The 26,630-nt window shown below is 47.3% G+C and overlaps 2 protein-coding genes and 1 long non-coding RNA gene across 13 annotated transcripts in view; 2 read left to right on the top strand and 1 right to left on the bottom strand.

Moving 5' to 3' along the window:
• Positions 1 to 386: 386 nt before the first annotated feature.
• CPNE9 (copine family member 9) lies at positions 387 to 18,847 on the top strand. 2 transcript variants are annotated; one of them, XM_038565742.1, is made up of 21 exons: positions 398 to 864; positions 1,398 to 1,438; positions 1,553 to 1,599; positions 1,700 to 1,803; positions 2,292 to 2,328; positions 2,547 to 2,549; positions 2,828 to 2,904; positions 6,542 to 6,605; positions 6,719 to 6,822; positions 7,273 to 7,377; positions 8,749 to 8,790; positions 9,104 to 9,179; positions 9,281 to 9,334; positions 9,734 to 9,795; positions 10,524 to 10,570; positions 11,424 to 11,605; positions 11,859 to 11,986; positions 15,620 to 15,722; positions 16,307 to 16,364; positions 16,764 to 16,837; positions 18,445 to 18,847. In XM_038565742.1, exons 1-21 carry the CDS (start codon positions 557 to 559, stop codon positions 18,628 to 18,630), a joined length of 1,902 nt encoding a protein of 633 aa, XP_038421670.1. In that variant the 5' UTR covers positions 398 to 556; the 3' UTR covers positions 18,631 to 18,847. The 2 variants fall into 2 exon arrangements, with proteins under 2 accessions (XP_038421671.1, XP_038421670.1); XM_038565743.1 differs by lacking the exon at positions 2,547 to 2,549 and having other exon boundaries at positions 387 to 864; positions 18,445 to 18,764.
• LOC111091243 overlaps positions 12,734 to 26,630 on the bottom strand; it is a 26,096-nt gene continuing 12,199 nt past the window's right edge. Inside the window, exons 3-4 of one of the 2 annotated variants that reach the window (XR_005374622.1) lie at positions 14,140 to 14,260; positions 12,734 to 13,302 (exon numbers count right to left, since the gene is read on the bottom strand). This is a non-coding gene — a long non-coding RNA (uncharacterized LOC111091243). Of the gene's footprint in view, positions 13,303 to 13,992; positions 14,261 to 26,630 lie in introns of those variants that run through there. The other variant, XR_005374621.1, reaches the window with a different exon arrangement.
• Positions 21,309 to 26,630, top strand: part of BRPF1 (bromodomain and PHD finger containing 1) — a 15,628-nt gene continuing 10,306 nt past the window's right edge. For 3 of the 9 annotated variants that reach the window (XM_038565729.1, XM_038565736.1, XM_038565730.1), the window contains exons 1-2: positions 21,310 to 21,710; positions 23,658 to 24,266. In XM_038565729.1, coding sequence (XP_038421657.1) covers positions 23,668 to 24,266 — 599 coding nt within the window. In that variant the 5' untranslated portion in view covers positions 21,310 to 21,710; positions 23,658 to 23,667. Of the gene's footprint in view, positions 21,711 to 23,657; positions 24,267 to 26,630 lie in introns of all 9 variants that reach the window. The other 6 variants (XM_038565734.1, XM_038565733.1, XM_038565732.1 and 3 more) reach the window with 3 other exon arrangements.

The raw sequence follows: 26,630 nt of genomic DNA, 5'->3' as shown, positions 1-26,630 counted from the left end.
GCTATCACACAGTCACCATTTACTGAGTTCTGGCCCTTAACACAAAAGAGGTCATCAATATGCCTACCTGGAGGAAGGAAATAATATCAGTGAACGTTGCTTAAGTACTTTGTACAATCCCGTGAGCTACTTCATTTATGTGGATTATCTCAAAATTTTATAACACCCCAAGTAGGTGCTATTCTGGCCTTCCACTGATGAGACTGAACCACAGAGATGTTGAGTAACTTGCCCAAGGTCACACAGCTAATAAGAATAAATGTAGAACTCTTCCTATTTGGAGACCCAGGCAGAGCGGAAGTGGGAAGGGGAAGAAGCAGATTGTTCAGGGAGCAGCTCAGGAAGAGGAAACGTCCCCAAGACTCACCGGGCACCCCAAACCCTTTAGCACCGCGGACAGCTCTCAGGGTTGTGTGTGTGTGTGTGTGTGTGTGTGTGTGTGTGTGTGTGTGTGTGTGTGTGTTTTTTGCGGGGGGAGGCGCGGGTTGCCAGAATGAAATGCGCTGGCTGGAGTTGGGGTCGGGGTTAGGTTCCCAGCCGGCTCGAGGCTGCTCCAATGGGGCGGGGGCCACCCGCAGGGCCGGGCGGGGCTAGGTTACCATCTGGAGTCGCTGCTGCCGGCGGCGGCCACAGTCAAGGCTCCATCGGCGGGAGTGCGAGCAGGGCTGGAGGGAGTGCAGCCGCCGCCGCCGCCGCTATCGCGGCGGCACATGGACCAGCCCCACCGCTGCCGCCGCCCCTAGCCCGGGCGGCCCCCGTCTCACAGCCTCCCGCAGCTCCGGCCACTCGACCAGCCATGTCTCTCAGCGGAGCCTCCGAACGCAGCGTCCCGGCCACCAAGATTGAAATTACCGTGTCCTGCCGGTGAGCCGCCACACTGGGGAGGGCGTAGGCGCTGCCCCTGCCCGAATCGGCAATGGGGCTTGGCGCGGACAGGAGCTAGATCCCGGGGGGAGGGAGGGGGAGAAGCATCCAGGGCCGGAAAATCTCAAATTCAGACTTAGGGGAGTCGCTGGCGGGTTCGGGGAGGGGGTTTCTTTGAACAGCTCCACCCGCAAAAGAAAGCTCAGCCTGCAGGTTCAAGGGATGGGTCATGGGGATCCAGTAGGATCTGGGCCCCAGGAGGACAAAGTTCTGGGGCTAACCCTCTTTCCTGGGCCCTTGAAGACTGTGGACGCAGAGATAACAATTCTTGAGCTGATATTTCCGGTGCTGTCCAGGGTGCTGATTACGCGGACCACCCCCCCACCTCCCCTCTCAACAACTCTCCACTCGATGTAGTAATGGGGGAGGGAGATACGATTTGAGCCCCATGCCTACCCTGGGTGCCCAATTCAGGGCAGAGTCGAGGTACTGGGCTCCAGAATGACCCACCCTCTCTCTGTTGCTTTCTCTAGGAACCTGCTGGACCTCGACACCTTCTCCAAGTCGGACCCCAGTAGGAGGCGCCAGGGATGGGAGGGGGAACTAGGGTCCTGGCGCGACTGAGGGGTGGGGAGGGGTTCGGGCCAACCCAACATCCTTCCTTCCCTGCCTCCACTCTCGCCTGCAGTGGTGGTGCTTTACACGCAGAGCCGGGCCAGCCAGGAGTGGCGAGAGGTGAGTCTGAGAGCCCTCTCCCAGCCAAGGGCTGCCCTCCCCTCCCCCATTATCACCTGCTCCCTTGCAGGCCCCTTCTGACTCTCCGCCCCCTATCCAGTTCGGAAGGACAGAGGTGATCGACAACACCCTGAACCCAGACTTTGTGCGCAAATTCGTCCTGGACTACTTCTTTGAGGAAAAGCAAAACCTTCGCTTCGATGTGTGAGCCCCGCCCAGAATCCTGGGTTGGACCGTCCCCGCCCCCCCACCAGGATCCAAGCAAAATTCTGGCAGGCTCCTCCCCAGCCCGGCCTCCCAGCCTAGCTTCTCCACCAGGCCGTTTGGTTCCAATCTAAAGGCCTCCACTCTAGTCTTAGCTCCGTCCCCAAGTCCAGCTTGGCCCTGCCCTTAGATGAGATCCAATCCAGTTCATTCCCCAGACATAGTAGGGCCCAAAGCTTTGCACTCTAATTTAGCTCAGGCTCCATCTAGGTCCCGGCCCCTGACATGACCCCATCCCCAACAGGCCCCAGACTTGGCCTCATCCCTGATTGCAATCCTAACTCCTGCCCTAAAGGAGATCCTAATTGAATCTGGATCCAAGTCTACCCCTCCCTCTACCCACAATTTTAACCAGGATTCAAAACCCAAAACCTTTTCCAGGCTGTCCCTGCCAGCCCCACCTTATGCTGATTCCACTCTCTTCCCAGATACAACGTTGACTCCAAAACCAACATCTCCAAACCGGTGAGCGAGCGTCCCCTCGCGGGCTGGTCAGGCACACAGGAGGCGCTCAGTGTTAACCAACCTTCCTTAGTACCCTCCTACCCCTCCACCCCAACTCTACCTTCTTGGGTCCAAACCTACCCTCCCAGCCCTCCTCTCCTGCTCCTGACTCTTGGTTTCCCAACCTTGTCTTTTACTCACTGTTCCTCTTCCTTCTCGGCCCCCTCTGGGACACACAGAAGGTGAGGCTGAACAGGGCTGGCTTTGGGATGGTGGGGTGTGGAATGGAAGGTGAGGTGTGGGATGGCATTGTGGAGAGCAGCTTAAACTGACAGCAGGACCAAGAAGCCGAATTGGTCTGGGGACCCCTTGCCCCTCCTTTAAAGCACAGGCAGGGCGATGCTTCTAGCATTCAGCCACCGTGGAATACAGTGGTTGGTGCAGCAGTATCGCCAGGGCTGGGCTGGGACTCTGCATCCCCAGCCCCTCCTGGCCTTCCTGACTCCATGTCCTGGTGCAGGATTTCCTGGGACAAGCATTCCTGGCACTGGGAGAGGTGATTGGCGGTCAGGGCAGCCGTGTAGAGCGACCCCTCACGTGAGCTGAACAAGAAGGGGTGCTGGGGAAGGGTGGGTGCCTCCAAATTCTCCTCCCAAAGATACTGTTGATCCAATAGCAGTGAAGCCTGGGACTCCCCCTACTCAGGAGCCTTCAATGGTTCCTATCACCCTCCCAGGAAAGACCAATATCTAGGGCTCCATTCAAGTCAGTCTCAGGCCTGATATGTCTTGTCTTGTCCTCTCTCTCTCCTCTCTCTCTCTCTCTCACCTCACTCTTTTTCTAAGTCTGATTCTATCCTTAAGGTCCATTTCTAAGCTTTTCCTCCAGAAAGCTTCCCCTCACTAAATCAAGACCCCTGGGATTTCCATTACATTCACTCCACTAAATATTTATTAGCATATTTTGTATAGCATACCCTGTGCTAGGCACCAGGGACTCATCCATTCCATAAATACTACTGGGCATGTACTCTATGTCAGCCACTGTTCAAGGGGCTTGGGTTGTAATGATGAATATAACAAAGGTTTCTGCCCTCAGGGAGCTTATACTATAAAAGGAGGGGGATGAGAAACTGTAAAAATAGACATGATAAATAAGTAAATTATATATTAGAAGACATTAAGTACTATGGGAAAAAGGCAAAGTAGAGCAGAATTAGGAGGATTGGAAATGCTGGGTGGGTGGGACTTGTATTACTCAGCAGAGTGATTGAGTAGGCTTTATGGAGAGGTAACTTCAGAGCAATGACCTGAAGGAAGTAAGGAAGTGAGCCATGTAAATATCTGGAGGTGGAATGTTCTAGGCAGAAGAAGCTGCCAGTACAAAAGTCTGATATGTTCAAATAGCAGCAAAGAGGCCAGTGTGGTTATAGCCAAGTGAGCAAAGAGGAAGAATTAGGAGATGAGATTGAAGAGTTAACAGTTTAGTGTCTTGTAGCCACTGTAAGGACTTTAGCTTTTACTCTGAGTTGGGAATCGCTGGAAGGCTCTGAAGACACAAGTGACATGATATGACTATGTTTTCAAATAATGATGATGGCTGCTGGATTGAGAATAAACTTTGAGTGGACGAAGACAGTAGCAGGGATCCCATTGAGAGGCTATTACAGTAATCCAAGGTGATAGCAGTGAAGGAGAGTAGTGGTCAGATCTGGTTATAACTTGAAAGTGTAGCCAACAGATCCCTGGCAGGTTGAATATAGACATGAGAGGAAAAGAGGAATCAAGGATGACACCAAGCCTTTTGGCCTGAACACCTGGAAGGAGGGAGTTGCCATGAGATGGTTAAAAAAAAAGTGAGTGAGAAGTACATTGCAGGGGGATTTAATCAGGAGTTCAGTCTGACTCCTGTCAAATTTGATAGTTTTTATTAGACATCCTAGCAGATATGTCAAATAGGTAATACAATGCATGAGTTGTAGATGCTCTTTCAGACCAAGAGACTAGATGAAATCACCCAGGGAATGAGCAGAGAAAGAAAAGACCAAGCACCGAGATTCCATGAGTTAGAACTAGAAAAGGAGACTGAGAAGGAGCATTAATGAAGTAGGAGGAGGACCAACAGAAGGGGTGTTGTCCTGGAGGCAAAGTGAAGGTTGTGTATTGAGGAGAGAGTGACCAGCCATGTCATATGCTGCTGCAGATCTGAAGTTCTGAAGAAAGAGGTAGGGGTGACAGCCTGGTTGGAGAGGTTTAGAAGAGAATGGAAGAGAGGAATGAAAGTCAAGAAATCTTTCATGGGGTTTTGCTGCATAGAGAAGAGAAAAGGAGGGGTGGTTAGGGAAGAAAGTGAGGTCAGAATAGGTTTGCATTTTTTAACATGAGAAAAATTATAGCACATTTATATGTTAAGGGGAATGACCCAGTAGAAACTGAAAAATTGACATAAAAAAAAGAGAATTGCTGGAATAATGTCCATGTACAGGCAAGAGGGTGTAGAATGTAGCACACAGTAGAGGGATAAATAGGCACACGGATAGTCATTTATAGCAACAGTTGCGTGGGTGAAGATACTGGAGGCAAGGTAGGTGTGGTGGTAGGTCTGTGGACATTCTCTTCTGGTTGCTTCAGTTTTGTCAGTGAAGTAGGAAACAAGGTCATTGGCTGAGTGAGGATGGGGGAGGAGGCTTTCTGAGTTTGGGGAGAGAGGAGGAGTGAAACTGCCATCTAGCAGAACTGGAGAGTGAAGTATGGATAAAGACCCTCTTGAGGTTTATGGTCATGCATTTAAAATGAGACCAAGTAGGGGCACCTGCCTGGCTCAGTCAGTAGAGCATGTATGTGACTCTTGATCTCAGGGTTGTGAGTTTGAGCCCCACAGTGGGTTTAGAGATGACTTAAGATAAATATTTTAAAAATGTAAAAAAAAAAAAAAAAGTGAGACCAGTTAACAAGATTGTGTGTTTTCCTCTGGCCATATTCAGTTGCACAGGTGCAGTATGGATTGGGCAGAGAATTGGATTTAACTGGGGCTGTGGTTCTTCCAAATAAGGGCAATGGATAAGGGGTAGGATGCAAGGGACTGATTATTATAATCATTGACTAGAATTCACACTGGGTAAGGAGGTGAGGGAAAACATTAAGGAGGCAAAGAAAAGAGAGAAAGCAGTAAGATCAGAGACTTGGTCCTAGATGTGCAGGTGAAGTGTCCCTAAAGTCCTCACACTCTTTTTAAAGCACAAAGAGTTAAAAATTGAGGGAGCCAAATAAATGGTTCAACATTCAAGTTAACGATAGGAAAAAAAATCACATAGTAAGTTGGAGACAGGATTTGAGCCCAGAACACTCCTGACCTAGCATTCTCTCTGCCACACTTGGGATCACTTTGGGGTCAGGGTTCACAGGCCCTATCAGCAAGGTCCCTGACCACTTGGAGACCCAAGGCAAGGCATGTTGAGGATGGGTGTCCTACTATGTACCCTTCAAATACATGAAAGTGTCCCTTCTTGAGTCAGAAGGGGCTTGAGTCATAAGGCTTCCCTCATCTTTTTTATTTCACTCTTCACATTTCATTTCACTCTTCAGAAAGTACAGCATCTTTAATCTAACAAAACAGCCTTTTGCCCTGGGTCTGGATAGAAATTCTTCTCCCACATTCAGGCCCGCTACATCACACTCAACGTGCCTATCGGCTTTGACATCTCACCTCCTTCTGGAAGCTCTCTGAGGGCAGTCTAGCAGAACTGGAGAGTGCCAACTGGCCAATTCATACCTAGCACAGTGCCTGACATATAGTAGATACCAAGGTCTGCTTTGAGAAATTTAGCCACCTTCTTATCAATAAAGCTTTCCAATTGCTTGTCCTTCCATGCACTCATTCAGGTCTTTTCACAGCCCCGAGACGTGGGCATGATTCCCATTTCATAGTAGAGGAAACTAGGACCCAAAAAAAGAGGAAATAACTTACTCAGGACTTTAAATCCTATGTCTTTCCCAAGCTACCATTATAACACATCCACCTAAGCCAGATTAGCCCCTTCCTTTCAGACGACAGACCCCTTCCCTATTAAAGTCAGGCCCTTCCCCGCAAGGAACCATACAGGACAAAAAGGGATACATTTAGAGGACTGCCAGTAAATGGCATATTTAATTCGCCCACCTAATCCCAGATCGGCTACCCCAATCTCCATTGCCTTCTCTCCCTCCCCTCACAAAGAGGCTTTTTCTGCTTCCAGGGGTGTACCAGGAAAGAAGTGTGGGACCATATTGCTGACTGCAGAGGAGCTTAGCAATTGTCGGGTCAGTAAGGCCATATGCTGGACCCACAGGCTCCCTTCTCTCCCAAACTTCCTTTAGTGGACTGTTTGACACTATGAACAATTTGGATGTCAACAGCCAAACTTCATCCCTAGGACATTGCCACCATGCAACTGTGTGCAAACAAGCTGGACAAGAAGGATTTCTTTGGGAAGTCAGACCCCTTCCTTGTGTTCTATAGAAGCAATGAGGATGGCACGTGAGTCAAAGTCTTCTCCAGCGGCACCCACCCCTGCTCTGCTGTGACCATGGGCCCATTAGGGCTCTTAGGCTGGATGTGGGGCATCTTAGACTCTACCAAGACCTGAGCTCTGAATTCACTCAAAGCAGCACACAATATGTGTTTAACGAGTGGATAGGGGCACCTGGGTAACTCAGTGGTTGAGCGTCTGCCTTCTGCTTGGGTCATGATTCCAGGGTCCTGGGATCAAGTCCCACATCAGGCTCCCCACAGGAAGCCTGCTTCTCCCTCTGCCTATGTCTCCACCTCTCTCTCTGTGTCTCTCATGAATAAATAAATTTTTAAAATCTTAGGAAAAAAAAAAAAAGACAAGCAGGGAGATCCCAGGAATGTCCAAGAGGATGAGGCTCTGTCTCTGGGCTCAGTCCTATCACCAAGGCAGGTTCCAGTCCTCTTGCTCCTCTCCAGGTTCACCATCTGCCACAAGACGGAAGTTGTGAAAAATACACTGAATCCTGTGTGGCAACCCTTCAGCATCCCTGTGCGGGCACTGTGCAATGGAGACTATGACAGGTCTGTTTCGGTGTAAGCTAGGGAGTAAGGGAACAAGGGTATAAGAATGGGATCCCTGGGCCACAGAAGGATGGCAAAAGTGTCACAATAGTTTTGGAGGATCCTGCTTGGTGAGGCAGAGTTTTGGGCATGGAGATAGGTAGATGGGGAAGCAAATGGATGGCCACATAGATGGACAGGAGGATGTATAGGTGGAAGGGTAGATGAAAGGGTAAATGAACAAATGAATAAACAGATACATGGATATAGGGCAGATGGATGGATATGCTGATGGACGGGTATATAAGAGGACTGGGGGGTGGGTAGAAGCAGATATGAATGAATGGGTAAAAGATAAATGGATAAGTGGACTGATCATTAAATGGAGAGATGATGGATGGATTAATGGATGAATGAATAGATGGATGGGTATATGAGAGACTGTTAGATAGCTGGAGAGGCAGAGGGATGATTGAAAAAGTAGGAGGATAAATAGGTAGAGCAAAAGGTAGATTGGTAAATGGATGGCAGATGGATGGAAGGACCAGTAGATGAATTAGCTGATTAATGAGTGTAAAGTAGATGGATAGGCTGACCATATGAAGTAATAAATGGACAATATGAAGACAGGTGAGTGGGTCAAAAGATGGATGGGCACATAAATTGATAGTTATGTAGATGAATAGATGATCATATGGACAGATGCGATCATTGGGTGTTTGGTTAGACAGAGGAATGGACAAATGGATGCCTACATACATCAGTAAGTCAGTGAATGCCTGGATGTATAGTTAGATGGGTAGATAAAGATTGGGATTAATAGGTAATTAGATTAGCAAATGTATGGGTAGGTGGGTGGCTAGATGGATAGTTGTATGGACTGCAACATAGATATATGGTCATATAGGAAGACTTAGGCATAGTAGTTAAGAACAAAGTCTTTGGAACCAGGATGTCTGAGTTTAAATATCAGCTCAATCACTTACTAGCTATGGTCCTTAGTCAAGTTACTAGGTTTTTTTGTACTTCAGTTTCCTTATTAAAAAAAAAAAAGAATAATAGTACTTACTTTATAGGATGGTTGTTAAATCAAAGGAGTCAAACTATGAAAGTGCTGGTAACAATGCCTAGAATATAGTAAGACTCAACAAATAGTAAAGAATAGTAATAGTGGTGTAAACAGCAATAGAAGAAATAACAGAAGTGGCAGCAGACAGTTGGGTATGTGCATGGACTGATGAATGAATAAATAGGATGGATGGGGTGTTGGGAGGAAGACTGAAGGAAAAACAGATGGGTGTATGGGAGGATGATTTGTGTATTGTTAAGTAGGTGATGGTGTTTCTAGGATTTATCATACACACTAGCCTGTGTTTATCTCCTGCATTTCAGGACAGTGAAGATTGATGTATATGACTGGGACCGGGATGGAAGGTAGAATTGCCCCACATAGTACTGTCTTCTCTTGTAGTTAATCCAAACAGCTTCCTATAATGCACAGCACATTCACTAGGAACCCAAAGTGGCCTTAGGAGTCAGGAAGGGTGATAACAGATGCCAGGACCTTGAGTACAACTGATCCTCTTGGTTGCATCTTCCCTTTTTCCCTCTCGGCCTTTCTTCTGGGCCCAACTCTAGTGCCCTGCAGCCCAAGTAGAGGCAGGGGATAGTGGGAACAAAAGACTAGTTTCAGGGATGGCTCCACCCAACAGTAGCTGCTGCTCACTCACCCCTGGCCTCGCTGCAGCCATGACTTCATCGGTGAGTTCACCACCAGCTACCGGGAGCTGAGCAAGGCCCAGAACCAGTTCACAGTGTATGAGGTGAGAACTCCAGCCCTGTTCAGGTTGCCCAGGCCCTCCATCCCAATGTGCTCAGTCTGTAGCTCCCATCCTGTTTCCCACCATCACTGTTATCTTCTTAGGTACTTAACCCTCGGAAGAAATGTAAGAAGAAGAAATATGTCAACTCGGGAACTGTGAGTGCTCCCTGGAGCTTTGGCCCTCCTTAGATTCTTCTGTTTCTATTCCCAATGACATAATATGACAAATGTAGGGAGTACAGGAAGGCTTGTGGGCACAGATTACTCAGATATAGTAATGTTGGGCACAAAGTAGCTCCATTTAAGTCTCTTTTGTTTTCTCACCTGAGGAAAATTGTTTGATCTTTGCTGCTTTGACAATTTTTTTTTAAACTTAAGTTGTATTTCCCAATTCAATACACTTTTGGAAATTGAGATCTGTTTCTGACAGCTTCCTCTGTTTTGCCCTTTCAGAAATTAGACAGGGTTGGGAATATGGGGTGGAATCATGTGCCTCCCTGCTCTGCCACCCAACTGTCCTTTCCAAAGTAGCAGGGCTGCCTCTCTGTCCCACAGGTGACGCTGCTCTCCTTCTCTGTGGACTCTGAATTCACTTTTGTTGATTACATCAAGGGAGGGTGAGTCACAAGCCAGGTTCTGGGATAAAAGCCCAGCATTGAATTACTTCCCATTCTAAGCCTCAGTTTTCTTATTTATGAATGATTAGGGTCCATGGAGATAAACTTTTAAACACTTAGCAAATTTTAAAGTGCTCTGTAAAATGCATAGTATTGCCCATCTTAGTTCTCTTCATGGAGCTGCCTTTTATCCCTAGCTTCCAGTCCCCCTATGGGAAGATGCCAGACCAATGGTCTTCAAAGATGGATCCAGTAACCTAACTGGAGTCCAGATAAAAATCATGGCCAGGCAAGAGGGAGAGGCCAAGAGAGAGGGAAAACCCATGCAGACAAAGGAGACATTCCACTTGGTTCACTAGTGGTGGGCAGACCTCTAGGTAAAGTACTTTGCTTCTCTGAAGCTTACTTTTCTCCTATGAGAAATGGAGATGTTAATTACTACTTCAGGGCTATAGTAAGATTTAAGTTAAATGACATAAATTACATACATTTGTCACACAGTAGGCATTTAATTCTGCTACCCAGAGTGTTCTCCATGGACCACCAACATCTGCATCATCTGAGAGTTTGTTAGAAATGTAGACTTTCAGGCTCTACCCAGACCATCCAGATCAGAATCTGCATTTTAATACTATCACTAGGTGATTCGTTTCTATACCAGTGTTTGAGAAATCCTGGTATAATAAATATTGGTCTCTCACTTCTCAATCCATCTACTTCCCCAACAGGACACAGCTGAACTTCACAGTAGCCATTGACTTCACAGCTTCTAATGGTGAGGCGTGGATGGGGGAATGGGATATGGAGGAATTTTAAGTAATGCAGTAGGGATTGGCCTGGATTCTGACCTGGGGATAAAGGTTTACCTACTCAGTAATCCCAGGCTTGAGGCAAAGTCCAGCCAGGCTCGTACTGGGACAGTTTTGGGGAGAGTTTATTGGACATAACGGGAGTCAGAGGGTACAAGAAAATAGGTGGGTAAATGAATCAAAAAAACGTTGAAAGGAGAGATACCTCAAGAAGTGGATGAGTAAACGAATGGATGGGAAATAATAGGGGTACAAAGAGAGATGAAGAGGTAAGTGAGTGAGTATTGACTGGGTGGGTAAATAGATGAACAAACCAAGTGATATATGGGTTAGTGAGTACAATAGGTTGGACAGGTAGATGAATGAATAGGTGGACAAATAGACATATGTTCAAACTGAAAAATAACAGGTAAGTAGATAGGATAATTAAATGAGTGGATAGGTGGATGAAGTCCATATGAAGACAGGATGAATGGAAATGAATAGGAATGATGGATGGGTGGTAGTTGGGTGGATACTGGATAAGAGAATGAAGAGGCAGATGGATAGAAATGGATGGGTAGACTGAAAGATGTATTTATGTCCAGTGGATGGGAAAAATGGATATGTGGATAAGTGTATAAATTGATGGATAGATACAGGGGTTGGTGGATGGGTAGAGGGATTAATTAAACATATGGATGATTGGGCAAAATAATGAGGGAGTATGTGGTTAAAGAGTTGGTGAATGGATAAGTGGTTGGAGGTATACAAGGCTGGACAGGTGAATAGATAAATGATCAAGGTGACCATGAGGCTGGGGGTCTTGTGTCCCTACAGGGAATCCTCTGCAGCCCACCTCCCTGCACTACATGAGCCCCTACCAACTCAGCGCCTATGCCATGGCCCTCAAGGCAGTGGGAGAAATCATCCAGGACTATGACAGTGACAAGCTCTTCCCAGCCTATGGCTTTGGGGCCAAACTGCCTCCAGAGGGACGGATCTCCCACCAGTTCCCCCTGGTATAGTATAGGCCAGAGCCTACAATCCATGCCCTGGCATCTGGCCCACTCAAGTTGGTGAATTTCTCCTCAGGGTCAAGTACCTGCAGAGAACCAGGAAACAATGAGAGGGTAGCAGAGCAGAGAGGGGAGCAGGGCTGGAGTTTGGAGGGGAACATGAGAGAGAGAAATGCAGAAAAGGAATAAGCTGGGATCAGAGCACTCCTGGGTATATCCTGCCTGGCTCAGCCCAGCAAGGCCTCCTCCCTGACAGAACAACAACGATGAGGATCCCAACTGTGCAGGCATTGATGGTGTGTTGGAGAGCTACTTTCAGAGTCTGCGCACAGTGCAGCTCTATGGGCCCACCTACTTTGCTCCTGTCATCAACCAGGTGGCCAGGTAAGGGAACTGGGTGGGGGCCAGGGGAAATGAGGGGACACAGACAGGGGACTGATTTCCCAAGGATAGTCAAGACCACTCTTTTTTTTTTTTTTTCTTTTTTTTTTAGTCAAGACCACTCTTGAGTGAACCTGGGCTTTAGGGAAAGGGTAAAATTTTCAGTGTTGGCCAAGCTCTGCTATAAAGAGATAAATGCCTTATTCTGAGGTAAAGAAGGTGTCAACAAACTACCCCAACCCCACTCTCTGGGAACAACAATTCAGGTCTCAAGTTTGGGGAAAAGAGACATAGTCCTATAGCACAATGGTTAAGGCACAAGCTTTCACATCAGACCTGGATCCACCACTCACTAACCATGTGACCAACCTTAAGCAAGTTAGCCTCTCTAAATCCTCATTCTATCCCTATAAATAAGTATAATAATGGATAACAATAGCATTTCTTTATAGGGTTACTGGGAGGTTAAAATTAGATAACAAAGTAAGAATAATTAGCACAGTGTCTGGCCCATAGTAAGTTGTCAATAAATGGTAGATTAAAAAACAGGAAAGTAACTTCCAAAAATAGAAGAGTAACTCCAGGGGTGCCTGGATGGCTCAGTCAGAAGAGTGTGAGATTCTTGATCTCAGAGTTGTGAGTTCAAGCCCCACGTTGGGTGTAGAGATTACTTAAATGAGTAAAATAAGTAAAAACTTAAAAAAAAAACCCTCCAAATTTTCAGAATAAAAAAAAAAACAAGATCACATATCAAATCACTTTCTAAAATGCAAATAAAATAAAATGACAGAACTAAAATGAAACATATATCATCAAGCATAAATTGGATAAGTTCACCTATTAAAAGAAAAAGATTCTCTGATTGAATAAAAAAATAAGTAAACCCTATAATATGCTGAATAGAAAAGAACTAGCTAAAACAAAGTACCTCAGAAAGCTTGAAAGTAAAAAAGATAAAATTTTTAAAAAGAATATAAATGGAAAGATTTCAGGGAGATTAATATGCCTATAGATTTCCCTTTTCCCTAAAAACAATGGTTTATGTAATTCATAATGAAGATAATAGTTTCTTTCAATTATGAAAGTAACCCAACATTGCTGTAGAAAATTTCAAGGATGGAGAAATGAAATAAGAAATCACTCAGGATACTGCTCATGGAAATATGGATGTATATACAGTTCTTGACAGTTTTTTCCTTATGAATCCATAATTGTAGTCAAATTACATTGCAGGAGCATCTGGCTGGCTCAGTCAGAAGAGCATGAGACTCTTGGCCTCAGGGTCGTGAGCTCAAGCCTCACACTGGGTGTAGAGATTACTAAAACAACAACAACAACAACAACAAAATTAATTTAAAAAAATTACATGTAGGGGTTCACTACTGATTTTTTCACTTAATACTGGAGACTGAGCATATTTTTGTTGTTATTAAACAGATTTCTTACTATTATCTTAGTTCATTCATTCATTCATTGAATAAACATTCAATAAAGAGGCAATGTAGTATGAATGTGGGCTGTGGAGCCAGACTGGCTAAGTTGATACACCCGCTCTACCACTCCCTAGTTGTGTGACTTTGAGCAAGACCCTGAACCTCTCTATGCCTGTTTCCTCAATTGTAAAATGAAAATAATAATAGCAATACCATAGGGTTGTTGTGAGGGCTAACTAAGTTAATATATGTCAAGCACCTAGTGCCTGCTACATCATAACTGCTATAAGTGTCAGCTATTACTGTTACTATTATTATCATTATTACTATTCAAAGGGCATCTGCTGTATGCTCAGTTCTCTGCTGGGGCACTGGAGACTCATAGATGAATCAGATCTAGTCTCTGCCCTTGGGAGCTCCCGCCCTGATGCAGGAGACAGAAATATAAATAAATCATTACTTTCCGTAGGCCAGAGCTTCCCAGACTTTTCCAGCAAGTTGCCTGTTGGCAAAGGCAAGCAATTGCTTCCCCCAGGGAAATCTTAGGGGCACAGCTGAAAGCAACCAGGCTGAAAATGTCTTTGAAGGCACCATATTTATCTTAAAAATTCATGCAAATTTTACATTCTCCTCACGTTGTGTCCATGTTTGCTTTACTTTGGAGGGGGAAAAAGGTGTTTTAAATATACTTAGAGTCATCTAGCTTTATCCACCAGGTCATACAGTAGAATGGATGCTCCAGGTATCCTGTGACCTTGGGTCTCCACAGACACACATGCTGGTACCCTCATGGGTGTGAAAACCCATGTGGAAGGGCTGACAGCCAATCCTGGAGGGCAGTATCCTAGAAGGCAGAAGGAGAGGAGAGGAGGGTATAACTTAGTCTGAGAGACCCAAGGCAGCCTAACTTTTGGAGAGGACTGCAGGGCAAGTTGGACTTTATCAGAGAAAGAGATGCAGAGTAGGCCTGGCAGAAGGAAAAGCATGTGAAAAGTACAGAACCATAAAGGGGCAAGCTCAGGAAACAGTAACAGTATATTATGGACAGAATGTACAATGTGTATGGAGGAGTATCCAAAGAACAGGCCAGGAATGGAGAGTGAAGGAATCAAGAGTTCAGGCTTCAGGCTTAGCTGGGTTCTCTTACTGAGCACTAGAAAAGTAGCTCAGGTGAACAAGGAACCAAACATTTACTTCTACTTACCTTAATTAATTTAAATTTCAATGGTCACATGTGGCCAGGGGCTGCCTTATTGGATAGTGCAGCTCTGTCCTTTCCAACCCACTAAGGGCCTAAGACTGGGAGTCAGGAGACCAGGGTGTACCATGACCTTTGTGCTCTCTGAAGGTCACATTTTCCTTATATGTAAAATAAGGGGACTGGACTCAATGACTTCTGAAGTCCTTTTCAGATGGAAAAGTCTTGGATTCAAAGATTGATGGTGAGAGAAGGAAAAGGAGTAGCAATTAGACTGGCTAAGGACTCAGCAGCATAGGCAATGGGAGATGGCCAGCAGAGAGGAAAAGGAACACAGAAGGAAAGGAGGCCTTTAGCTTTTGGTCTTGCTCATGTATAAAAAACAAAATCTTTCCAGGGGCTGTCAGAGCCCTGTGTGATCTGGCCCCTGCCCCATCTCAGCCCCATGGTCCACTTTGCTTCCCTCATTTTCTGGGCTCCAGACACATTGGGCTTCCTCCAGTCCCATCACAGGGCCCTTGTTTGTGCTGCTCCCTTTGCCCGGAATGATCCTCCCCTTGGTTTAGCTTCTCCTTCAACCTCAAACATTGTTTCCTTAAAGAAGCCTGCATTGACCTGCTGGACCATGTCAGGATCCTCTACTAGACACTGTCATACCAGTGTCCCTTTCCATCACAGTACTCATCAAAAGAGTAATTATACCTATTTCTGTGATTTGGGGGTTAATTGTCTTTCCTCGAGAGGGCTGGGATGAATTTGTTTTTTTCTCATTGTGTACTTCTAGTGCCTACTATAACACAGTACCTACCATAATAGGTTCTCCATAAATGTTACTGGAGGATGTCAGGCAGGGGCAGGCATCCAGGTTTGGGAAAGAAGCATGAGCTTCAGAAACCTGAATCCCTGTCCACTGCTTATAAACTGACTATGGAAGCTTTAGGGGTAGGGTGTTCCCTTGGCTTCTCTGAGCTTTCAGCTGAATTCTGATCTTGGACTCTTAACCAGGGCGGCAGCCAAGATCTCTGATGGTTCCCAGTACTATGTTCTGCTCATCATCACTGATGGGGTCATCTCTGACATGACACAGACCAAGGAGGCCATTGTCAGTGTGAGTCTAAAGAGGTGGTCTTGGCATAGAGGGGCACTATTAACAACTGTGAAGGGCTTGAGATTTTACCCTACTTGCAAGCTAACAAATTAGCCTACCAGTCTCATGGATGCTGGCAGAAGACACAAGACTCCTGGATTGGAGACAAAGGACTTTGTTATTCTCAGCAATTCTTAGTAGCTTGATTATCAGCATTTTCTCTGATTCTAAGTCTCAGTTTCCAAAAGATGATGTGAAGAGGGTCAAATGATACCTGAATCCATAGTGGGATGTATTATAGATCAGAAACTCTGAACTTAGGATATCTGAATCTTTTATAATGGGCAATAAGCATGCCCACCCTTTATTCCAGTGTGAGATACTTTATTAAGCAAACCTGACCTTTGCTCCAAAGGAAGATACTCTATCTTTCAAGGCTATTTGATATGCAGACATCCTTGAAAAGATATTCTGGAACAAAGGGAATCAGTGCCTCTGCTTGCAAGATGTACAGAAACATGATACATGCACAGAGAATTGTCCCCAACAGTTACCTCCATTGTTATGACTGCTCACCCCTACCATTCAACCTCTTTCCCTCACAGGCCTCCTCACTGCCTATGTCTATCATTATTGTTGGTGTGGGACCAGCCATGTTTGAAGGTGAGTAGGATCGGGGGTATCTGTAAATGAGACCAAGAACTGGAGAAAATAGGGGAGGATCTGGGCACCTGGGCCTGCCTCACATAAAAGATAAGATGGATGACTATATTAGGCCTTGGCCAAGTCCCAGCCCTTCTCTGAACCTATTTTCTTATTATAACCAAGGCTGTTGATATGAGTATTTCCCTCTTGGGGTTCCTGGGAGGATGGAATGCATGGGAATACATAGTAACAACTCCGTAGCAGTGCCTAAAACTTGTTAGGACTTGAATACAACCATTAAAAATTTTCACGAAAAAAAATATTTTCATGATGACTCCGAAGCGGAGCTAACAAAGAGGGGGGTTGCATGGGTTGGTGTGGGAGAGGGCAATCAGCTGAGGAGTGTCTTCTCTGCAGCAATGGAAGAACTGGATGGTGATGATGTGCGCGTGTCCTCTAGGGGACGCTATGCAGAGCGGGACATCGTTCAGGTAGACCTAACCAGGAAGAGGAAGTCATGGAGCCAAAAGGCACAGTGGGAAGGACAGGCTAAGTTGGCAGCCACTCTCCCTTACTGTCTTCTTAATCACCTACCTTTCTCCCTGTTACTCTTTCAGCAGTCCTGCATTCATTGAACAAATTCTTTTTGAGGATCAGGCAGGTTGCCGCAGCCCTAATGTATCCATAGAATAGGAGATTCCCCAAAACCCCGCCCTCTAGTGGAGGCAACCAATAATAATCACACAGCTAAACAACTCTACATTGTGATAAGTGCTCCAGAGGAACAGCAAAAGTCACTGTAAGAGCCTGTAACAGGGACCTGACTTAGTAGGGTAGTGAGGGAAGGCTTCTTATAAGGAAATGGCCTTTGAGCCGAAACCTAAAGGAAGGTTGCTCTACCTAAGTATTGCAGGTAGAGGAGTAGCATGTGCAAAGGCCCTGAGGCTCAGAAGTATTAGCTCAAACATGGAAAAGGCAAGAGGCCAGGGTGGCAGGATCCCAGTAAATGTGAAGAAGAGGGAGACAAAGCCTTGCTGATTATGATGAAGATTTGGAGTTTTGTTCTAAAGAACTGGAAAGCTCTTGAAGGATTTTATATAGGGGGCTGAGGTGGTCAGACTTTCATTTTAAGAGGAGCTCTGCTGCATGGAGAGTTGACTGCAACAGGATGAGAGAGAAGGCAAGTAGACAGACCTGTCAGTGAGGAAGACTTTGAAGCAGTAGAGGAGAGATGACAGGAATCTGGACAGGAATGGAAGCAATGGGGATGGAGAAGAAGCAGGTTCAAAAGATTATTTTAAAAAATTTTTTACAAGAGTTGATGCTTTGATTAAATGGTGATGGGGACTGAGGAGAGCTTCATGGATGACTCTGTTTGCTAGCTTGAGCAACTGGTTGAGTGACAGTCCCATTTATTGGGAAGGGGAAACCTGGAGGAGGAACCATTTGGCAGTCAGGGCCAGAATTCAGTTGTAAACACACTGGGTTTGAGGTATCTAAGACAAGTGATATGATATGGGCAACTAAAATGTGGCTCTGGACCTTTAAAAAAAGAGGCCAGGGATGGATGTATAAATTTGGGAGTCATCAGACTACAGTTTTTAAAGTCATGGAAGTGTATGAAATCAACACAGGAAGAGAACTGAGAGAGAGAAGTGATCAGGTTTAGAAATCAGGTAGACCCAGAGGAATGGGGGTGAAGGGAAGGAGCACCCAGAAAGGAACGAGAAAATACAGAAGAGTGTGGTATGTCAAGAGCGGGATGTGTCTAGGAAGATTATGGTAAAATGTAATGAAAAGCTAAAGAAAAGTCAAGCAAGATGAGGACTGACAATTATAGCCCACTGGACTGATTTGGGAATATAGGGCTATTACATTGCTAAGAGCAGTGTCAGTACTGCGTGAAGCCAAACTGAAGTAGACTGAAGGTGAAAAGGGGGGAGGGGAGAAAGTAAATAATGGAAAGCCATCCAAGATCAGAGGAAAAAGACAGTGTGGTGTTCGGAAAGAGATGTTAAGGGTCAAAGAGGCAACCTCCTTACTGCTCCCCTTCCCATTCCTCTCTTCCCTGGCCATTATCTGATTGTGCCTGTCTCAGTTCGTCCCATTCCGAGACTATGTCGACCGGTCGGGAAACCAGGTGCTGAGTATGGCCCGACTAGCCAAGGACGTGCTGGCTGAGATTCCAGAGCAGCTGCTGTCCTATATGCGCACCAGGGATATCCAACCTCGCCCCCCACCTACTGCCAACTCCAGCCCAACCCCAGCTCCAGAACAGCCCTGAGAAGCCTACCCATTCAGTAACTAGCAGTCTGCCTGCCTGCCCACCCACTGCTTCTGCTGAAAGCCAGAGGCACCTGGAGCCACGGACCTCACTGAGAGTCCAGCTTGGAGGATCAGTGTGGGCTGATCGAGCCCTCTGTCCCCTCACCCACAGAAGGGCCTGGCACTGTCACCACCTCCCTGCCTTCATGCCAGTAATAAAGCTGATCTTTATTCCACTTGTCTCATGGTTCTTGGGAAAACAGACTGAGGGACCCAAGGGCCTGGGGCTACACCAAGAGAAATAAGCAAAAACAGCTTCAGATAAGGTTCATCCTTTCATCCATCCATCTAATCACTTCTTCACACATTCTTCAAACACTTTAAAAATGATAACTGAAGGGCACCTTGAGTGGCTCAGGTAAGCCTCTGTCTTTGGCTCAGGTCATGATCTCAGGATCCTGGGATCAAGCCCTGTATCAGGCTCCAAGCCTTGCAGGGAGTCTGCTTCTCCCCCTCTGTCTCTCAAATTAAAAAAAATTTTTTTAAACAGAAAGTTTCTTCTTTTATATATAAAAACTTTATTCATTCATAAGAGACACACAGAGAAAGCCAGAGACATAGGCAGAGGGAGAAGGAGACTGGGACCCTAATGTGGGACTTGATCCCAGGACCCCAGGATCATGACCTGAGCCAAAGGCAGACACTCAATCACTAAGCCACCCAGGTGCGCCCCAAAAAAGCTTCATAGAAGAAGAAGAAGAAGAAGAAGAAGAAGAAGAAGAAGAAGAAGAAGAAATGATAAGTAAAACTTTGAGTGTGTGCATGTTTTTTCTGAGAAGAGGCCCATAGCTTTTGCCAGGTTCTTTTTTTTTTTAAGATTTTATTTATTTATTCATGAGAGACAGAGAGAGAGAGAGAGAGAGGCACAGGCAGAGGCAGAGGGAGAAGCAGGCTCCATGCAGGGAGCCCGACGCAGGACTCGATCCCGGGACTTGATCCTGGGACTCCAGGATCACGCCCTGGGCGGAAGGCAGGTGCTAAACCGCTGAGCCACCCAGGGATCCCCCTTTTGCCAGGTTTTTAAAGGGGTTCCTGACCTCAAAAGGGGTCAGCTTTACAATGACTCTGTCTCACTCTGCTCTGATCCATTTATTCTGAATCTTTTAATGAGGATAATAAAAATAGCTAAATACTTGAGTATTCATTATATATGTAGGTGATTTATAACATGTTCTTATTTAATCCTCACTACAATTTTGTGAAGTAAGCACTATATTTTATCTCCACTTTATACACCAGGAAACTGAGGCTCAAAGAGGCTAAGCCACTTTTTGAAGAGTACTCATTAGTTTGACTCCAGATCTCAATATATTACCCAGCAAACATCTTCCTGGAGTGTCACTTTTATTAGAATGTTTTTCAGAAAATATTTATGACAACACATACGTTACAGTGGGTCGAATGCAAGGTTTGCATTAAGGTATAACAGAAGCTTCCTTTTGCTTCTAACTTTGCCTCAGAACCCTGGAAGACCCTTTCATGTTCTTCTTTGGATGGGAAAACTGAAGAGGCTCAGCAACAAGCATTGCTTAACCAGTGGACTCTTCCCAGCACCTAAGTTCACCAAAACCCCCAAGAACTGACAATAGTTTTCGAGCTCCCTTTTATAAATACAGAATTTAAGGTAGGAAGAATTTAACAACTTGCCCAAGTTCACATAGCTACTAAGTGGCCCAGTCACATTAAAACCAGTTGTCTGTTTTGACACGGTCTTCCAACCTCCCATAGCCATGATGCATTTTCCCGCCACCCCTAAAGGGTTCCCAGCATTTGAATCCCATTCTACCGTGCACAAGTCTTTTCAACCAGGCTTCTATACCAACTTCCGCCCCTTCCTTCAGATCCACAGGACTGCTGCTTTGCCTCTCCCAAGCTCCCTCCCTTTCCTTCAGCAACTCCCGTTATCCCAGACCTGGGCCCGCCCTTTCCCTCCAGCCCCGCCCCTTTGCCTTTCCCAAGCCCCGCCCTTTCACTTCAGTCCAGCTCTGTCCTTTCTCCCCAGCCCGGCGCCTTCCCGGCCCGTCTAAAGCCCCGCCCTTTCTTTCCTGAGGCCCACTCTTATGTTTAGCTCCACCCTTTTACCCCTGTTCAGCCCCTCTTCTCCTTACTGGGGCCCACTTTACAAATGTCCCCGCCCATTCTCCGCAAACTCCGCCCCGTGGAATGGTTTCTTCTCCGCCAGACCCGCCCTACCCCTACCCAGAACTCCGAGCCCTTCCTTAGGCTCCAGCCGGCGTCGCTCTGGCTCCCGGCCCTGCCCCCAGTCCCGCCCCGTGGCTCCAGCCCCGCCTCGCCGCCTTTCTCGGAGACCAAGGCCAGGTCCCTACTGCAGCCGCGGCGCCAGCAGGAGGGAGGGAGGAGGCAGAGGGGGAAGGGAGAAGGGCGGGCTCCTTAAGCCCAGCCCCGCGCTCACCGTCCGTGTCCGCAGATTCGCCACAAACGGCCCGACTACTCCGGATGCCAAATACCGCGATTTCAGTCTACAGAAACTCAACTCTAAGATGGAGGTGCTAGAGAGGCCATGTGGGGTGCCCAGGGGCTCTTCCGAGTTCCAGAGAATGGCGTCTCGAGGCTCAGCAGCCGGGCGGGGATCTGTGGCGAAAGTGCAGCTCGACAGCGCCGAGGCGCCGAGTTTACCCTGCGCAGACGCCGTCGCCGCCGCTGCTGCCGCCGCCGCTGCCACTGCCTTTGCCGCCACGGTCTCCGCCGCCGCCGTCCCCGCGCTGCCTCCGGGAGCCTCCATTGTTCCGGCAGTGTCGGGTCCCGAGGCCAGACCACCTAGCGGCTTTCGAAACGGGCGGCGGCCGACGGAGTTGAGACACCAGGGCGCCGGCGGGACCGGGAGCGGCAGGGGTCAGCGCGGGAATCCCGGGGAGCCGGGGGCAGAGCGTGGGGCGGCAGGGAGCCGGGGTGGCGAGGTCTGCGGTCTCCGGAGTTGGGGCTTTCTCTCCCCGGCCCGTCTTTCCCCGCCGGCCTCCCCAAGTGGGGTCGGAGCCCCGGCGGGCGCCCCCGGCGATGAGCCCGGACCCGAGGTGGCCGGTGAGTGCGGGCCTGGGACCAGGGCGGGAGTGGCCAGCGGGGAAGGGCTAGGCTACTTTCGTGGGGTGTGCACTGAGCAGCCCGACCCGGGTGCCCCTTGGGCCACTCCAGCCGCGAGAACTGACAGTGCATTAGCTCCCAGCCCGCGTCCCAGGGCAACAGAGTATCCTCCAGGGCTGCCTGGGCCAATGGCAGGAGGGGAGCCTTGTTTAACATGTTACGCTTCGACAGAAGGGAAACGTCGCCGCATCCGGGAGAGGGCTGCGGGCACCGCCTGGGCCCGGCCTGATCGCTCCGGCCCCCGCCCCCTACTTCCTGCAGCCCCCTGAGCTCCGCTGCCTTACCCCCGTGGGCTCTGAGCCTTCCTTACGGTCTTCCAGTTTGAGTTCTGGTTTCCACCCCTTGTGCCTCTGCCGCCCAGTCCCAGCGGGACATCTGCCGGGGGCTCTGTGCTACTTTGGGAGCCAGGGCGACAGAGCCGCAGAGCACACCAGGGACCCATCATTGAAAGAGAGGAGCTTGCGTGTTCCTCTGATTGGTTTGTGTTTAAAGACACAGCTGCAGGTAGGAAGTAAAAGTTGAAGGAGGAGTTTTACAATATAGAAGTCGGGGGCTTTGACAGAGGCTGGAGCAGCCCACTTGGCTTAGCTAAGTTGCAGGAGAACAGGCCAAGAGGGGTCACTGTTTGTCTGGGAGCTCACGGTGGCTTTACCTGGAATGGTGCCAACACCCTGGCTGAACTGCTGAACTCAACTAGGCCTAGAGAAATTGGGGCAGTATCTGACCAAGCTGGGCTTCCTGGGGGCTGGTGCCATCTGCTGTCACTACTCACCCAGGAACACTGGAGAAGAGGAGGAAGGGAAGGCCCTGAGGACCGTCGTGGAGCTGAATGTGCCTAGATTGTCATGATCCTGTTTGTACCCTTAATACCTGGTGTCTAGGGCCTAGACTCCCAGGGCCAGGGTCTGGTACCACTCCCAGAGCCAGGGTTAGGACATAGGCTTCCCCCAAAGACCTCAGAAATGAACTGCTTTTTTTCTATAATGCAATGATTTCTGTTGGTGTCCAGAATTAAATCATTGGCTACCCATTCAGCTTCTATATGGGTTAACACTAGTCTTCATCCATCTGTCAGCTCCAAATCTGGTGATACCCTCATTTAGTTATTCATTCAACAAGTTCTTCACTCATTTGCCAAAAACTGTCCACTACATGCCAGATCCTGGGGATATATAGAGGTGGGTAGGCTCTGATGTCTCCACTGCACAGTACCCAGTCTAGTGGGAGGAGACAATGAATTTCCAATGTGGTAAGTGCCATGCCACCATAATAGAATGATGAGAATGGAATCCTGTAGAAATACAGCTCCCCATGGGAAAGACAAATCATAACAAGAAGTGACAGTTGGGTTTTGAAGAACAAGTAGGAGCTCACCAATTAGGATGGAAACCATTTCAAATAGAGATCATCTTGCAAGAATGAAAGGTTATAATATTCAGAGTATGGCAAGTTGCCTGAGTAGACAGAAGCACAGCTGTAACTAATGAAAAGAGTCTGGACAAGAGGACTAGGGCCAGACAATGAAAGGAGTACCTTGAATTTCATCATAGGGTATTTGGATATTATCCTGAAATAAGTGGAGAGCATCAGGAAGCTTTTAATCAAAAGATTGACATGATTGTTGCTACTTGGTAGAAAGATGACTCTGGCCACATGATGTGAGATTAGGTTAGAAGAGTTGAGATATATAGGGTAGGATGACCAGGCAGGAGGTGATGAGGCCCAAAGTATAGCCATGGTGTGGAGGCAGTGGCATTTGGAGTCACTGTAGAGGTGGTCTGGCCAGAAAGTGAGCTCTCCTCTTGGGGAGAAGGAGGGCTAGAGAGAGTAGAATGGATGGCCAGGAACTCATCCCTAGGCCTATGCTAACTGATCTGTACATTCTAGATGTGACAGCATGGGGGTGGACTTTGATGTGAAGACTTTCTGCCACAACTTGCGGGCAACTAAGCCACCGTATGAGTGCCCTGTGGAGACCTGCCGCAAGGTCTACAAGAGTTACAGTGGTATCGAGTACCACCTATATCACTATGACCACGACAACCCACCGCCCCCGCAGCAGACGCCACTCCGCAAACACAAGAAGAAGGGGCGCCAATCACGCCCAGCCAACAAGCAGTCTCCCAGCCCCTCAGAGGTATCCCAGTCACCGGGCCGTGAGGTGATGAGCTACGCACAGGCCCAGCGCATGGTGGAAGTGGACCTGCATGGCCGTGTCCACCGCATCAGCATTTTTGACAACCTGGATGTGGTGTCAGAAGATGAGGAGGCCCCTGAGGAGGCTCCTGAGAATGGCAGCAACAAGGAGAACACTGAGACACCAGCTGCTACTCCCAAGTCAGGCAAGCATAAGAACAAGGAGAAGCGCAAGGACTCCAACCATCATCACCACCACAATGCTTCTGTGAGCACCACTCCCAAGCTGCCAGAGGTGGTATATCGGGAGTTGGAGCAAGACACCCCTGATGCCCCACCCCGGCCAACTTCCTATTACCGGTAAGGCCAGCTCCACCTCACAACTCTGGGAAACTGGTCAGGCAGGGCTCAGATGCAGGAGAAGTAACAGGCAGATAAAGGGTAGCAGAAGCATACTGGTCCTGCCAAGGCAGTGAGAGGAGCAGTGCCCCAGCTAATGTTGGTGGCACTTACTATATACTGCCACATGCCAGGCCCTGCACTGGGTGGGTACCTTATAGCCACTTCCTTATTTTATTCTCACAATTCTATCAGGCAGGTACTGTTCTCATTTCGCAGATGAGGAACCCACAGTCCAGAAAGAACCAGACTTTGAAAGTCACATGCTAGTAGATTTGAACTGGGATTCAAATCCAGGTTCTCTGACTCCAAAGCTATACAGTTTCTACTGTAGCAAAAAATCCTGCATCTGATCTCTGATGCTTTCTATTCCATCACTATGTAACCTTGAGAGAGGACTCTGGTGTTCTAGTGACACCATCTGCAGTGCAGGTATAACGCTCCTCCCCACCTAGAGGTAGAAGACTAGGCACACTGATTTCTTAAGGTCCTGAAGGCAATTTGTAAGTCTACAAAGGTAATTCTCCTATTATTCTGTTATTGTCACCCATCCTTTAGCATGTATAAGCATTATTTTCATCACCTATGTTTTGTACTCCTCCATTGGCCCTTTTACTTATTTGTTTCCTGGTATCCCACTTCCTTCCAAAATTAGTCATGGTGACTCCTAAAAAGTCACAGGCATAAAGCTAAATTCCTTTAACACAAGGTAAAAAATGAAGGGGTAGGGACAGTGTGGTGGAGAAACTACTTAGAGAAACTTTAGCTGAAGGATGGATCAAAAACAAAGTGTAAAACTTCTCTCTGAGTCTTGGCATTCAAGGCAAAGAGGGCATTCGGGTAAGTTAAGGGGCAGTGTTTGGTGTCAGCTAATCAGAAGGCCTGATCTCTGAAGAGGACATGTACAGGTTTTTATATGAAAAGTAGTTTTTACCAAAAATGCAAGCATGTGATGGTATATTCAGTCTCAGTTCTTTAAATCAAGTCTGGGGCAGGGGATAAAAACAAATATAGGGCAGCCCGGGTGGCTCAGTGGTTTAGCACCGCCTTCGGCTCAGGGCATGATCCTGGAGACCGGGGATCCACTCCCGTGTCGGGCTCCCTGCATGGAGCCTGCTTCTCCCTGTGTCTCTGTCTCTGTCTCTCTCTGTCTCTCTCTCTCTCTCTCTCTCTCTCTCTCCCTCTCCCTCTCTCTCCCTCTCTCTCCGTGTCTCATGAATCTTAAAAAGAAAAAATATATATATATATAAAACAATAAAATCAAGTCTGTTGGAACTCAATTGATTGGGCCTAGTAAGACACTTTGGTCTCTCCCCTGTTCACATGTTAGCCAGTCTCCTTTTCTTAGTCTGTCCAGCCCAGCTCTACCTCCTTCTGGCTTTCCACTGCTTCTCTTATGTTAGCACTTACTGCTGGGCCCACCCCTCAACACACAGACCATCTGGGCCTGCCCTCCCTCCTAATGGCTCTTCAGAACTCTCTGCTCTGATAGGCAATCCAAACCAGTTCATTCCACCCCCTCGCTTCCCTCTGCTCACATTCACCCTTTCCTCCTGGGGTTCAAATCTGTTCTCCAGGAGAGCAGTTCTCAGCTAGGTACATTGCAATCAGCTGGGAGGTATGTTGCATGTCATTTATTACTACTGTTGACAGAACTGTCCAAATTTTGTAAATGTTATTTTTTATATATAAATTTGAGAAGATTTGAGGTCATCTAACACCACCAATTTTTCTTGCTTGCATCTGCTATGCTTTCTTGGGGGGAAGGAGGGTGGAGCGTAGGCTGGTGTGCCAGGAATTGTACATGACATGCAGCCTACATTATCTATCTGTGCCACAGCCTGTAATCTGGGTACACTGTGGGAGTGTGTTATGTAGCATCATGTAATGTCACATGTGTCATGGCAGAGAAAAGGTTGAGAACAGGTGCCAAGGCCTGGAAGTGGCTGGATGGTTCATGCAAGCTCTGAGCCACACCCTTTTTCAGGGATGAGGAAATTATAGCCACTTTAGGGAAGAAGTAACAGGCTAAGGAAAAAACTGCTTCCTATAGACAGCAGTATTTTAGTTTTTCTCCTCCATTCCACCCCCAAAATGCCTTTAAAATGAACAACACTGTGCCTATTTCTGTGTAGTGAATCAGATATGGTCCTTGCCTCTAGCCTATAGTGGAGGAGTTAGACACATAAATAGTTATAATTCAAGGCAAGATAGGTCAGGGCTGCAAAAGCTAATAATAAAGCTAATGTTTATTGAGTACTTGCATCAGACCAGGTACTGTTCTAAGTTATTTACCTGTATTAACTCATTTAATGCTCATAACTG

Source organism: Canis lupus, chromosome 20, assembly GCF_011100685.1.
Source record: "Canis lupus familiaris isolate Mischka breed German Shepherd chromosome 20, alternate assembly UU_Cfam_GSD_1.0, whole genome shotgun sequence".
In the NCBI taxonomy this organism is placed as follows: Eukaryota; Metazoa; Chordata; class Mammalia; order Carnivora; family Canidae; genus Canis; species Canis lupus.
Note: the sequence above shows the minus strand (reverse complement) of the source record. Positions and strands in the feature narration are given on the sequence as shown.

Coding starts and splice junctions, on each gene's coding strand:
- CPNE9 (XM_038565742.1), top strand. CDS start 557: ATGGGGCGGGGGCCACCCGCAGGGCCGGGCGGGGCTAGGTTACCATCT. Junction 7,378..8,748: donor TGCAATGGAGACTATGACAG/GTCTGTTTCGGT, acceptor CCTGCATTTCAG/GACAGTGAAGATTGATGTAT. Junction 15,723..16,306: donor CCAAGGAGGCCATTGTCAGT/GTGAGTCTAAAG, acceptor TTTCCCTCACAG/GCCTCCTCACTGCCTATGTC.